General features: G+C 41.8%; 1 protein-coding gene across 4 annotated transcripts in view; it reads right to left on the reverse strand.

The window, feature by feature from the left end:
* Positions 1-15,549, reverse strand: part of ZNF827 (zinc finger protein 827) — a 195,195-nt gene that overhangs the window by 92,683 nt on the left and 86,963 nt on the right. For all 4 annotated transcript variants that reach the window (XM_082388956.1, XM_082388955.1, XM_082388957.1 and 1 more), the window contains exon 5: positions 12,653-12,886. In XM_082388956.1, coding sequence (XP_082245082.1) covers positions 12,653-12,886 — 234 coding nt within the window. The remainder of the gene's footprint in view (positions 1-12,652; positions 12,887-15,549) is intronic.

The raw sequence follows: 15,549 nt of genomic DNA on the forward strand, positions 1-15,549 counted from the left end.
AGCCTAAAGCGATTTAACATCATTGTCCTTTGCCATTTAATAAATCTAAGTCCTGTCCACCTCATCTGTTGTGATTAATAGGCCTTTATATATCTTTCTATGAACCTGAATGCAGGAACGGTGGGGGGGGGGGTGTGCATGTAGATTTTGAACAGAACTCCTGAAAGATTCAGCAGAATTCCTGCTGACATAAAAAAATGACCCAAAAGCAAGATCCATCTCTGTCCAGTGATGGGTTGGCCATTGCTTGACGCTCAGGGAGGAAGAGGGAGTCTTTAATGCCCAAGGAAAGGAAGGAGCAAATGAAGAGTTTTATTTCAATAACTGAGAGTCTTACCAAACTTTTAAATATTTTCCACTAACAGATGGTAAAAGGGCTTTAGTATATGCAGACAAGTTTAAAATGCTTTTCTTAGGTGGTGCTAAATATTACTGAATCGTGTCCCAAGGATATCTCTGTTGAGAAGCCCTGACTGCTTTTCTTCCATCGGTCAATGTTTCCAGCAGGCAGGGAAGGGCTGGTAAGATGGTGCAGAAAGCAGAACACTGCATAATAACAGAGAGTGGAACACAGGCACGACCCAGAGTGAGCATGGGCGGCGGTGGATGGGGTGGGAAGAGAATGCAGGCTCACGCAGGAAAGGACACTGTTTTGTTCACCTTGGTGTCCCTAGTGCCCAAAATGGGGCTTAGAAAATATTAGGGCTCAATAAATAGTGCTGAATGAATGAGAACATGAACAAAAACAACAACAACAAAAAGAAACACCATAAAGAAGAAAAGGAAAGCTATGATGAGAAGTAGAGAAGAGCTAAGGTACAGAGTTCATTTAACCCCCTTTACAAACTTTTGCCAAAAATCAAAGCCCTCATGGCCAATGATACATGAGCCTCTGCTTACGATGGGGCAACATCCTTGGTACCATGCCTGTGGGAAACCTTGGAGTGGGGACCAGACCATGTGACAGTGGGAAACGTTCCCTCTGGGCTCTAATTCCTCATACTGCTTGGAGACACGGAGTGCACGGATAGTCTCCGAATGCATTTTAGCTGGGTTTCAACCTTCTTTTCCGAATGTTTTAAAAATCAAAGCTACTTGCAAGTAACGTAAGTGACTCATCTTAATGTCCCTTCCTCTCTCTGTTCCCGTGTCCTCTCTAGCGCAGGTGGTGAAGAGTGACGAACAGTCAACCAGGAGGAGGGGGACGAGGAGGCGGGACCCCTAACTGAGAAGTAGGCCCTCAGGCTTGATCTCTCCCTGTTACACATGAGGGTGAGGACTTCAGCCCTGGGCATCTCCAAGAAAGCTGAGGAGTCACATAGGAAAATCTTTCTAATATGAACAACGTTTTTTAGGAGAAACTATGTTATACAGTATTAGGGTGGAATAAACATACACACTACAATGTATAAAATAGATAACCAGCAAGGACTTACTGTATAGCACAGGGAACTTTACTCAATATCTTGCAATAATCTATAATGGAAAAGAATCTAAAAAAGAATAGATGTACATATATATATGTATAACTGAATCACTTTGCTGTACACCTGAAACTAATACAACATTGTAAATCAACTATACTTCAATAAAATGTTTTGTTTTGAAAAAAATTTTTTTAAATAAAGATAAATAAAAAAATAAAGTTTTTTTTTTTTTTAAGAATCAATTTTATTTATTTATTTAGTTTTGGTTGCATTGGGTCTTTGTTGTTGCACACGGGCTTTCTGTAGTTGCGGCGAGCGGGGGCTACTCTTCGTTGCGGTGTGCGGGGGCTTCTCTTGCTGCAGAGCACGGGCTCTAAGTGCACGGGCTTCAGTAGCTGTGGCACACAGGCTCAGTAGCTGTGGTGCACGGGCTTAGTTGCTCTATGGCATGTGGGATCTTCCCAGACCAGGGATAGAACCCATGTCCCCTGCATTGGTAGGTGGATTCTTAACCACTGCACCACCAGGAAAGTCCCAAAAATAAAGGTTTTAATACAAGTGATTGAAAGGAGACAACCATCTGTCTCGATTAAATTATCCCGAGTCCCCAGTTTTCTTCTTTATTCTACAGCTTTCAAAAAATAAGTGCAGAAAAAAATTATCTACATAACACACAATAGGTTGGCTACGTAAGCACTGATGAATCCCAAGTGAAGATTTCTGCCACTATTTAAAGGTGGAGTGAGGCACAATGATTCTGCTTCCAAGGTAAGTAAGTCCCACAAATCACTGCCATTTCACCTTTAGTCCCATTAATCCTTCAGCCCTGCTAAGGGTCTCTCTCCCTCTCGACCAGAGGGCTATTAAATATACCTTTGGCAACACGGATGTGGACCACAGGAAGCCTCCAGAAAGGCTGTCCCCCTGATTGCTCCGACTCCGAAACAGTAGGAAGAGTTTTGGTAGTGACAGGAGAGAAGCATGCGTGTGTGTGTGTGTGTGTGTGTGTGTGTGTGTGTGTGTTTAGGTGGGTTTACGGGGCTAAGGTTGGCAGTCAGAGGAAGTAAGGAAACAAGTTCGTGATGTATTCTTTAAACAGTGATCCTCTCCACTTGATTCTGGACATAAGATAAGAGATGGTGGGTCACATGTATATTCTAACATTGCCCCCCACTTCTCCAGCTGTGGAGATAAATGATACAAGCATGTGGAAGCCACGAGAAACCAGGAAATGTGCTCGAATCCAGCTGCTATCCCATATTTAGAAAACAGGAAGTAAATCAACTCAGAGCACTAACTCAAGATGGCCTAAATATGGGGAAAATGTATACATGGGTGGAGTAAATAGAAGACTTATTAGGAAGAAGACCAAGAATGTCATAGGTTCTCCCACTTTGATAATGAGAAAATACCACTCTTCAAGCCTTCATCTTCCTATAAGAGTAACAGAAGCCAAAAGGGAGAAGTAGTTCTCTTCAGGAAAGTTTTCCATTCTTGGGCTAATATAGACACTCCCCGGCCCAATGGAAATGGGCTCCATCAGTCTCACCCTGTGTGTATCTTCCGGCGCTCAGTGTGGCTGATGGGCCCGAGTACCACCACCCAGCTGAGCCCCTGGTCAGTGGGACAGCGGGATGTGGCCACTCAGCATCAGACACAGGATTCCCTTCTCCAGAGGTAAGGCTGTGATACCAGCCTGTAGCCAGATGGGCACAGAAGCCATGGGGTTTAATTATACATGCAAATGTTCCCCTTCTTTGACATGGATAAGGTAAAGGTTAAGGGTTAATATGGCAATGAGAAGAAAAACCAACGTGGAATGAGAATGTTTTAGATCTCTCCCTGAGGAAAATAATGACCGTGCTCTCCCTCACAAGACCGTAACTGTGGTAATATACAACCAAAGAGTCTGAGGGGAGGAGCCATAAAAAGCGAAGAGTGGTGTAAGAGATTGTAATGCAGTGACAAGATGCACAGCTTCTACCTGGCAGGGAAATTGGTCCTCTGAGAGAAAAATGGAACAGAATGTTTGACTGGTTACACAAATATTTGCATTCACACTGCCATCGGCTCCCTCAGAAAATAAAGCTTCTTGTTAAGAGCTGTCACCATCAAATAGTACTTCCTAATAGCCTCTCTGTGCTACTGTTTGTGTCATGTGTAATGTCTGTAGAAATGATTTTTTATTTCTATCAGAAAACAGAAAATGACACAGGAATACAGGAGACGGGCACGCTAGGTTGACTGAGATCACATTTCCTAGGTGTCATTCTCAGTTATTTTGCTCAGTATTGTAAAGGATCTGGAACCCCTTCACCACGCCCAACCCCACCTTGCACCCCTTGCCTTACAGCCTTCCATCCCCCGGTCCAGCCAAACAGAAACGGCATCTGTAATGAAGGTAGAGCCTATGAAATTCCTTTCTGAGCTTTTGCCTGGTTTCTGAAACACAGGCCAATACAAATTTTTGTAGCTATATTAACATATGTGCCCTGCACCGGGGAGATGATAGTAAAACAAGAGCCCTTTTGAGTCTGGCCTTTCTGAGGCCCAGGCCTCAGTGTGGGAGGTGAAGGAAGCCGGGTCAAGAAAGCAAAAGGGTGGCCAAAGGGTGAGGGCTCTAAGGGGAAAAGGAGGCACAGAGGCGCTGGCCTGGGGTGTGAGCCCAGAGACCTCCCCTGGGAGGTGCGGGAAGCAGAAGCCACCACTCAGGTATATGGGCTCGGGGACTTGGAAGCTGTGTGTGGAATCCCAAGATAAATAGAAGGGCGCTTACTAGTCAAAGGGTGAAGGTAACACCAGTTATGGTGGGAGCTTCTGTTGGAAGCAAGTTCCCTCTTCTTGCTGGGAAGAGAATGGCTCTTCCAGAGCTGCATACAGCTATTTCCCACTCTGTCCTGTCTAAACAACCAGATAAATAACACCAAGGTATACCCTCTGAGCTTAACAAAATCTAGACCTTCAGGAAAGGAATTCTCTGGATATATACACAGGTTACATTTTTATCTTATTAAAGTGATCTATTCTCTGTTTATATAAGAGTTTCTGCACTCCAAACATCTGCAATTCTCACTGAGTTTTCAAGTGCTAAAAAAAGAGTCTAATTGCTTATTTATGATTTAACTCCCCCAGTTATGGGTTTCTGTGTATGTGTGTGTGTGTGTGTGTGTGTGTGTGTGTGTGTGTGTATACACACACACACGTATATCCTGAGAGTAGCTTAGGATATATATGGCAATGACAAAGTGATCTCCTCATTAGTTGTAAGACCACTGTTGGTGATATTCATTAAAAGTCATTTAAAAAGTTGACATATGAATATCCTTTGCCATCAGCTGAAGTACAGAATAATGCTATAGCAAAAACAGAAATCAGGGAGGTCAAGTTAGGTTTCATAGGCTTTATAGCTGAAAACTAAATATGGTGCTAATATACATAAAGACAGGCTTTCATGTTAATATTAAACAAGTCTTCATTTTTTACCCAATTTTTGGAATTATGGAAATGTGATAATTCCCTAATTATCACAAGCAACAAGCAACAAAAGAAAAGAGAGATAAATTGGATTATAATTAAAACCTTTTGCGCTGCAAATAATACCATCAAGAAAGTGAAAAGACAATCAGCAGAATGAGAGAAAGTATAATATTTGCAAATCATACCTCCTATAAGAGACTTACATCCGGACTATATAAGGAACTTTTACAACTCAAAAGTAAAGAGACAAATAACTCAATTAAAAAGTTGGAAAAGAACTTGAGTAAACATCTCTCCAGGAAAGATATACAAATGGCCAATAAGCACATGAAAATATGCTCACCATTATTAGTCATCAGGGAAATGCAAATCAAAATCACAATGAGATACTAGCTCACACCCAGCATGATGGCTATAATAAAAAAGACAGACAATAACAACTTTTGGCAAGGATGTGGAAGAATTCAAACTCCCATCCATTGCTGTGGGGATATAAAATGGTGCAGCTGCTTTGCGAAACAGCTTGGCAGTTCCTCAAAATGTTAAACGTAGAGTTACCATTTGACCCAGGAATTCCACTTTGAGGTATATACCCAAGAGAAACAAAACATATGTCTACACAAAAACTTCACATGTTCTTATCAGCAAAAGTTGGGCAACAACCCGAATGTTCGACAATGGATGAATGGATAAACAAAATGTGGTATATCCATTTAATACCATGTATAAAATTAGTATTGCATTATTGGTATATCCATTCCAATAATATCTGATGGAATATTATTCAGCCATAAAAAGGAATAAAGTGCTGATGCATGTTACAACATAGATGAGCTTTGAAAACATTACGCTAAGTGGAAGAAGACACTTCTTGGGTAATTACATTCATGTGGAATGTCCACAATACGAAAATCTATTGAGAGGCAGTAGATTAGGAGCTGGGAGAGTATTTGGTGGAGATGGGAGGTAAAGAGTGAGTGCTAATGGGTATAAAGTTTCTTTTTGGGGGGGGATGAAAATGTTCTGTAATTAGACGTGGTGATGGTTGCACAACTCTGTCAATATACTAAAAACCACCAAGCTGTACACTTTAAATGGTAAATTTTATGGTATGTGAATTATATCTCAATAAAGATGTTGAGAAAGTGGGATGGTATTTTTAAAAGCAGTCTAGAAGTCCCCTCTGAGACATAACAATCTAAAAAATATATATATATATATATACACACACACACACATATATATATATATATATATATATATATATATATATGTGTGTGTGTGTATATATATAATTAGAAAAGTAGAGTACCGGGTTCAGTAGGTTTCTCTAGGTGCTCAAAAAAAGCTGAAGTGAAAAAAAGCATTTTTCAAGTGCAGACTGATTAGACTAGGCCATTTTGACATTTTCATGCTTTCAAATTCCTCAGCACCACCTATTTGACAACGGGATAAATAGACAGCATTAATAAAATAAATAAAATACTTTTTTTACTGATGCTTCTAAATTACTCTTTAACTCTTTTATAGTTGGCTAACATGTCCACCTGTTCACTTTAGGAGTGTGCTCTACTTTCCACTGTAAGCAAGAAGAATCACAGGAACTAGGTAAAACTAGGCCTCCCAGGTTCTTTCCACCATTCAATTAAATAACCCGTAAGTTTGAAGGAGGGAAACGAGAGATGATATTAATATAAACTGAAGACACCTATTTTTCCATCCTTGCAGATAACTACTGAAGTCATAGCTTATAAAGTTTGATAGGGGCTTCCCTGGTAGCGCAGTGGTTGAGAATCTGCCTGCCAATGCAGGCGAAAACGGGTTCGAGCCCTGGTTTGGGAAGATCCCACATGCCGCGGAGCAACTGGGCCCGTGAGCCACAACTACTGAGCCTGCGCGTCTGGAGCCTGTGCTCCGCAACAAGAGAGGCCGCGATAGTGAGAGGTCCGCGCACCGCGATGAAGAGTGGCCCCCGCTCGCCACAACTAGAGAAAGCCCTCGCACAGAAACGAAGACCCAACACAGCCATAAATAAATAAAAATTAAAAAAATAAAAAAGTTTGATAGACTATGATTTTCCAAGGGAGAAATATCAAATAGAACAGTGAATAGTTTTTGCCCTGAGAACTTATTTAGCTAAAATCCCTACTTTATCTCAAGGAATTCTTTAGAACAGCAGAGTCTCCGACGTGACCTTGGATTTGTTGGAGCTGAGGGTGGAGAGCTTTTCCCTCCTAAAGGAATGCACACGTTGCCCAGGAATAATCCTGAAATTTAACAGCAAAGCACATGGGGAAAAAAGCAGCATTATCTGAGGCTAACAACCAACGCTCTCTTGATTTATTAGGTACACGTACCCTTCTAAAAAAGGTTCCCAGATACCATTATTTCCTAATAAATGAAAAAGAATCTCCACTGAAGACAGATGATTCTTTTTAAAAGGCAAAATGTGCATTTAAGAGAGCTTTCTTCTCTGTCAGTTTCAACCCAAGGCGCTCTTTTTTTGGATGGACCGAACTTCTTTCTCTAATTAACCATTTCCTCAGCACAGTGCTTCTCAAAACTTAGCTTTCAGAATCACTTGTAGGGCTTATAAAGAACTCGAGAGTTTCAGCTGGGTCCACAGTAGAGCTCAAGAATTTGCATTTCTATCACCTCTCGGTCTTCTCCAACTCACGCTGATTCTGCTGGTCTGGGGACCACACTTAGAAGCAGGGCCTCGGCACATACAGAGTTGCTGCTGGGTAGGCTGGGTCCTGGCTGGGCAGTCTTCTCCACCAGAGAGGAAAGGCAAGCATCACCCGAAGGCCAAAACACATTTGCATTCAATATTTAATTAACAGCAATGCCCGTAATCTGCTCCTCGAACTTTTGGGGTTCGGACATATTGCTTATCTTCCTGGTCTCCCACTACCCTCACTCTTGCCCATCCAAGGTGCGTTTCTGGGGATTCTCCTCCTCCCAGCAATCCTACATGACAGCAGCCATGTCTGCTCAACATGCCCTTGTTCCTAGATACAGCAGAAGTTTCCACTGGTGGGCCCCAATCGGAGCTGAGGCAATCAGCTGGAATTTGGGATTGGGACTAAGACATTTCTGTTTAGGGACTTCCTTGGCGGTCCAGTGGTTAAGATTTCGCATTCCAATGCAGGGGGTGCAGGTTTGATCCCTGTTCAGGGAGCTAAGATCCCACATGCCTCGCGGCCAAAAAAAAGCAAAACATAAAACAGAAGCAGTATTGTAACAAATTCAATAATGACTTTAAAAATGGTCCCCATCAAAAAAATCTTTAAAAAAAAAAGAGACATTTCTGTTTAGCTGCTCTTTTGAACAAGGGGTATACTCAGAAGGTGATGGCAATTGTCATGTTCTACCATGTGGGCTGGATATCAGAAAAAGTCCATCTGTATGAGCAGAGAAGCAGGGATGGGCAGGGACCTCCTGGCCTCCATACGGTCTTCCAGTCTCTGGCCTCAGGGGATGCCTGACACCCTACTGCATCCCTACCTTTGGGTTCATTCCAGAAGTCAACCCCAAACCTGCACCTTCCATTAAATTCCTCTTTCCTGCCTCAACTAGCTGAAGAGGATTTGTTACTTACAACCAAAAGGGCCCCAATTAAAACTGTTCACAAAGCCAGTCTCTGGGTACCTTTCCTCTCTGCTTCAGTTCACCTCGGAGATTGAATTCACCTTAAAACTTCATCCTAGCCAAGTTACCTGCTTCTAAATATCTCTGCACTAAAGCCCTTTCTTACGTAGGTGATTCCCTGAACCCTACATCACTATGTATTTCAAATCCAGGACCTGCCTGGATTCCTCTACAAGAGGCAATTATAATTTATATTTCTCTCCAAGACTAGGTGGGGATAAATGAATATAAATCAGAAATGAATATAAATCGATGCAGTTTCCCTCTTTGAGCACAGAAAAAGGAAAACCAACAGACGTATTTTGAATCAAGGTCTAATGTGAGGTTTTATTTACCATGTTAGATCAATTTAAATGTTTACTTTTTCATTAATGTTTCTGAATAGCTCCAGCTTTCCAGCTACTTCTTTTTTGTGGGACTCATATTTTTAAATGGCATTCTTATCTACTACTTCTTGGTTCAATTATACATGTGGTACATTTTATATATGCACGACCAAGGTAGAAGAGGGCATTTCTTTGTTTCTTTGAGCGTAGCTACTTCTTTTTTTTTCTTTATTGAGGTATAGTTGATTTACAATATAGCTACTTCTCTTAAAGCACAACAGAGACAGAGCAGATAAAACTTTGGGTCACTTAGAGCATTACATCACATCTGTGATAACACATCTGTTCTCTAAGTTTTCAGAGTCACTAGACGTTGCAAAACCAGAGATTAAGACTGACTTGATTCTCTTAGTCTGTCTGATGTAACCTAGTCTCTCTATTGGATTTCAGGATTTTGGCCTCCTTAAATCAAGACCTCTGGGAATTATCTTTGGCAAATATACACTTAGCAGAAAAGTCTGATTATCTCGGCTTTCTCATGTCATGTAACAACAAGTAGTCCCAGACACCCAGTGGTTTCCTTAGAGCGGGTTGCTTTCTTCATGGTAATCAATTTACTTGGTCCAGCTGTCAGGCACTTGACTGCCCAATTGACAACTGGAAATAGGAAGGAAGAAAACTCAGATTTTCCTAAACACACAGTTAATGAAAAATTTCACCTGGTTGTTAACGCATCTGTGTTTTCCCCATAAAACATACATGTTAATTTGGAAAACAATATGCCTACAGAGGTTTCTCCACCTAGGAAAGTTTCACATGATATTTGACCTGGCCATGTGCCCAACATCCATCGTGAAGGAGTTAACATAAATTAATTTAAAACCGGAAATGAGGCAGCCAAATGGTTGACTAGTTTCGTCTTGCTAATTCGAGGAAAAGACCGAAAGGGCCTAAACTACGACAGGTCGTAGCATTGAATCTCAAGGAAATAAGTAAGAGAGATGAAAAATCCTCTGATTCCACATGGTAGCTATTCTTTGGGTCAAAACTGAAAGAAGGAAAAAAATGTATGATAATGCATGGGACGTACTTTTCTCACCTAACTCTTCCTAAACATATGGATTTTCCCCAGCGGGACAGAAGACCATAAATGAAAATTAGCAAGGCAGGGACTCCCACCCACAGGAATACCTGCATCAAGGCTTTGGGGTATTAGACGAGGAGCAGCCCTGACTACCTGCACAGATGCTTTGAGAAACGCATGACTACTCTTGTCTATACCAGGAAATAGCATGGAAAGGAGGGCCTGAAGACACTGACAGGTCCTTTCCTCAGATGGCTTTCAGGGCGTAAACATTGAAATTGTTAAAATTATAACTTGAGGAAAGACAGCATAGGCGGTTTTTTCCTAACATCTTCCTTCTTCCAAGAGCACCGAGCCATCCGTGATTAGAAACCCTAATATCCACTTTAAACCTAATAAAGGGTGAGTCCTCTTTACCTTGCGGCTTCGGAATGAAAAGACATTTGTGTTTTTTTTAAGTCACATTCCTATTTTTAGGGCTGACTTGGAAACTTCTTCGCAGTTTAGTGACCACAGTCTGCTAGACTGTAGCAGTATGAAGTTCCAAGTGCAAATCACTGATTGAATGAATTCCATTGCCCTGGATGACTTCTGACTAGACCACAAGCATCTAGAAGGTAGAGACTGTGAAGCATATTTCTTTGACCTAAGTCAAAGCATACAGAATACTGGAAAATTTTTTCAGGGCAAAACAATAATTATCTTAGTCTTCAAACAAGTTTTCATTTCCACAGCATGAAGCAGGGCAGATGACCTGTGGAAACACGACCATGTCATCCATTCAACTGTTATCTTTTTTGTTTTGTTTTTGTTTTTTGTTTTTTTAATTTTTGGTCATGCCACACACCTTGCAGGTTCTTAGTTCCCTGACCAGGGATGGAACCCGTGCCCTCGGCAGTGAAAGCGTGGAGTCCTAACCACCGGACGACCAGGGAATTCCAGATTCAACTAGTGTCGAACCCCACAGCACGTGTACTCACTAACACCCCACATAAACGTTTAGAAGAGTCATTGCTGACCAAAAATATCATTAAATGTGCATGGCTGCCTACCTATATGCTATTTCGGGAATCTCTTATTACCTAGGAAATGATTTCATACTTCATTGTCTCAAACTGCATCATCCAAAAGGACTAAGATAAAATGTTTTCCTTAGAGAACATCTTTCCTGAAATCTCATTATTGCATATTATCTTTTGGTGCCACCCTAGCTTCCTCTGCTCTCAGTGCTGGCTGCACAGTAAACTCTGAAATAGAAATATTGCACACTGGAATCTTACCACCAGGAGGGGATAGGAGTCACTGTTGGAAGAGCGTGAAACTCTATGTTATGGGAGAAGCATTAGAGAGCTGTGTGACCTCTCTGAATTGACTGGAAAACCAACAGACAGATTACTGCATGTCACCAAGACCTTTTGACACAGGAGGGAGGGTTCAAAGTATGTGGGCTCGAACATCATTTTTTTAAACTTGCAGCTTTTAGCAATTAGCACAATCTTGCTAGAACTCCCATTTACATAGGAGAAGCTCCGTTATCACTGCGAAGTTTAGAAAAATGGGGCGACAAGGTAATAACTGTATTATGCTTTATCTGTAACAAATCATGTCCCCCGGAAGTTCCAGTGTGTTTTAAATTAACATCAAAGGAAAGAATTCTTAACCCCACCAAATGGCAAATACAGGAATTTCAACTGTTCTAATACAACAACCCTAAGTAAATAATTATTAATTTCTTACTTTCCAACCTACTGGTCAACCAGAAACACAGAATTGCTGGTGGAATTACACTGGGAAGGGGTCTCCCTAATACATATCTTGCTTTCATCCTACAAGCACACCAAGTTACAAAACTGAAAACAGTGTTTGATTCATATTAGTATTTTGAGTAGAGTCTCTAAAAATTATTTTTAAGCAGCAGCGAACTAAGGATGGGATATGAATTGGTAAGTACTATTATTTACATAACTTTTCTTTCCATGTTCTTAAAGTCATACCTTTGAATTTTAAAACACACTAAATTTCTATCTGTTCTGAAGGGCATGGGGCAGATAGGAGACTGGGTGGGAAAAAATCCAAAATACATGAATTTCAAATTATAACCCATTTTGCCAACATTTGATAGGCTGAAATGACATTTAGATACTAATAAAAATTATTTGTTTGCCTTAAGAACTTAGATTAATCACTGTAACATTCCATTATGAGATTTTCTATTTATAAAATCTTATTGCTACTCTATTGGTAATCACTTCAAGTGCCATCTTAATGGTTTATTAAGTTCAGAAAAATATTTTTAATGGTTCTTAAAGAATATAGTACAAAAACACCAAACAGTGCAAGGTCCTCTATTAGGAAAGAATAGCTATTTTGATCAATTGACAGAAGTGCTTTGAATGTCATTAGAACCCATTTAAAATTATGACCTACAGCATCTTAGAAAACAGCACTGTTTTCCAACAATTTGCAGGCATAATCAGGAAAGGGTTAAGACAGGTACACGGCTGACATCCGCAAACAGACTCACACACAACACAGGAATTTTAGCCAAGTAATCCAATCATTCCTGAATTCACCTCAATAATGTGATATTGCCGCCATCAGGCTAATTATAACCCATGCAGGAAGCAGCCCAGGTGGCTTGCAAGTGATGGTATCAGAATGTGAATATTTTAGAAGAAATCAAGTACCTGATAGTTTCATGAGAAGTTCAGATGCTGCTTTGACTGACATATCCCGCCTTAGTACGTTGCCCTTTGCTTCCTGGGGCTTAAGGGTGTCCTCAGAGACGCTCGGGGCTGGCACTTCAGACTCGGGGCTGAACACATAGTTGGACCGAGGCAACGTGGCACTTAGAGCCTCCTCTTCCTTAGGTTCCTCTTTCACTTTAAAATTAAGATTCATGGGCTCCTTCTGATTTGCAGCTGTCAAAAGAAGAAAAGGATTACACACATATACATGTATGAAAGGCCAGTCCCACTCTTAGCTGTTCCCAACTTAATGAAGTATACAGTGCATGATCACATCGTGCCTACACAGGAGGGACCACAACCCGATCAAAATAGGCTGAGCCCTGAGCACAAAAATGGAAGTCACTCCATGAGCGTAGGACTTTCAGAAGAGTGCGGGCTTCTGAATCTTTGGAACCTATCGTATTTTAGGAAGCGCTGCCTCTACAAAGTGTTTGGGCATTTTCTCTTTGGTTTCCAGTGTCTTCTTTCCTGTATATGCTGCTGCCTCTCTGACCTATTAGCACTCTACCTACCTAATCCTATTATAGAATAATGCTTTCAGACAGTTATTCTGCCATAAAATATTGAATATAAACATGAGTCAGAGGCAAAAACCAAAGCAAAAACCTAGAATGCGGTGGTCAGGTGAGGATGGAGAATTTGCCAAAGAGAAAAGCTCAGAATGGAGATATAACACTTTTGCCTTATTATAAGCTGATGCCACTGTCCCACAAACAGTGGGGCATGCACTTGGCATTGTCTTTCTGGTCAATATCTGTAGCCCAAGTTATCTTCGAGTCCACAATGGGCATTTTTAAGAGAAAAAAATTTTATTTTGGAATAATTTTAGATTTGCAGAGAAGTTGCAAAGAGGGGTCAAAGACTTCCCCTACATCCTTCACTCAGTGTTCCCTAAAGTTAACATCTTATGTAACACCATGGAGCATTTGTCAGAACGAAGAAATTCACATTACTATGATCTAAGATCCAGATTTTATTCAGATTTCACCAGTTTTTCCACTAATGTCCTTTTTCCATTTCTAGCATGGTTGGCTGGTGTGGAGTGTGTGGTCAGGGCAGAGCTAACTGGCCTATTATGGGATAGATTCTGTGGTTTGGCTACACCTTACCAGGCCTTCACCCACTGAGCTACATACTACTTCCTGGTCTTTCTTGGGAAAAACCAAGAAGGAAGACTAGCAGCCTCTTTTACCACTTGTCACTTTCACAGCCATCTTGCTCGCCTTTAAAGGGCCACATAGTAGGACCTTTAAGTTGGTTAATTTAGATGTGCTGGTATTTTAAGAAACAAGATCTCATCCTAATACAGAGTTCTTAGAAATGCTTCTTAGAATGAGCCTTGGGCTTCCCTGGTGGCACAGTGGTTAATAATCCGCCTGCCAATGCAGGGGACAAGGAAGGGTTCGAGCCCTGGTCCGGGAGGATCCCACATGCCACGGAGCAACTAAGCCCGTGTGCCACAACTACTGAGCCTGCACTCTAGAGCCCGTGAGCCACAACTACTGAGCGGGCACTCTAGAGCCCGTGTGCCACAACTACTGAGCCTGCACGCCACAACTACTGAAGCCGTGTGCCTAGATCCCGCAAGCCACAACTATTGAACACTCATGCCGCAACTACTGAAGCCCACACGCCTAGAGCCTGTGCTCCGCAGCAAGAGAAGCCACCGCAATGAGAAGCCTGCGCACCGCAATGAAGAGTAGCCCCCGCTCGCCGCAACTAGAGAAAAGCCCACACGCAGCAACAGAGACCCAGTGCAGCCAAAAATAAACAAATAAATAAATAAATTTATTAAAAAAAAAAAGAATGAGACTTAAGCCCACTCCTGCTTAACAACAACAACAACAAAAAGGATGAAAATATATCCCCAAAGGGCACGCCTATCACCCCCTGCCCACCATCTACCTCCAGCCAATACCTAGACACAAAGTCCTTTCTTTATACCTCATGCCCTTCGAAGAATATCCCTGCTGGAGTCACAAGTTCACACAGACCAGCATATTTGGGAACTGGACCCCAGAGGGCTAAAGTGACACTTGGAAGTTTTACTACCAGAAAGATGAAGAGCTAAGACAAGAAGCCAGGTGCATGGGCTGCCCACCCTGTGTCCCCTGCCTAGCTCCACTACACCACTCCTCCATCTCTGGTCCCTGTGTTACAACAACACCTGAATGTAACTTGACCTTCAAGTCTTTGCTAAAATACCACCTTCTCAATGAAGACCGCGACCACCCTGATCAAAACTGTGATGCCCACCCCATAGTACCCGCAGTCCCCCAAACTCTCTTACCCTACTCTAATTTTCCTTTTTTTTTTTTTTAATATTTATTCATTTATTTATTTGGCTGCGTCGGGTCTTTGTTGCGGCATGTGGGGTCTTTCGTTGCCGCACGCAGGCTCTCTAGATGTGGCACGTGGGCTCCTGAGCACGTGGGCTCAGTAGTTGTGGTGCGCGTCTTAGCTGCCCTGCGCCATGTGGGATCTCAGTTCCCTGACCACGGATCGAACCCGTGTCCCTTGCATTGGAAGGTGGATTCTTAACCACTGGACCACCAGGGAAGTCTTCCCCCACCTTTTTTTTTTTTCAATAAATTTTTTTAAAGTCTTTATTGAATTCGTTACAATATTGCTTCTGTTTTATGTTTTGGTTTTTTGGCCACGAGGCATGTGGGATCTTAGCTCCCCGACCAGGGATTGAACCTGCACCCCTGCATTGGAAGGCAAAGTCTTAACCACTGGACCGCCAGGGAAGTCCTTAATTTTCCTTTTTATCCAAAATACTTATCACCAGACAACATCTTGTTATGGATTGAATTGTGTATGCCTCACCTCCC

The sequence above is a fragment of the Balaenoptera borealis genome (assembly GCF_965194805.1).
Source record: "Balaenoptera borealis genome assembly, chromosome: 4".
Taxonomy (NCBI): Eukaryota; Metazoa; Chordata; class Mammalia; order Artiodactyla; family Balaenopteridae; genus Balaenoptera; species Balaenoptera borealis.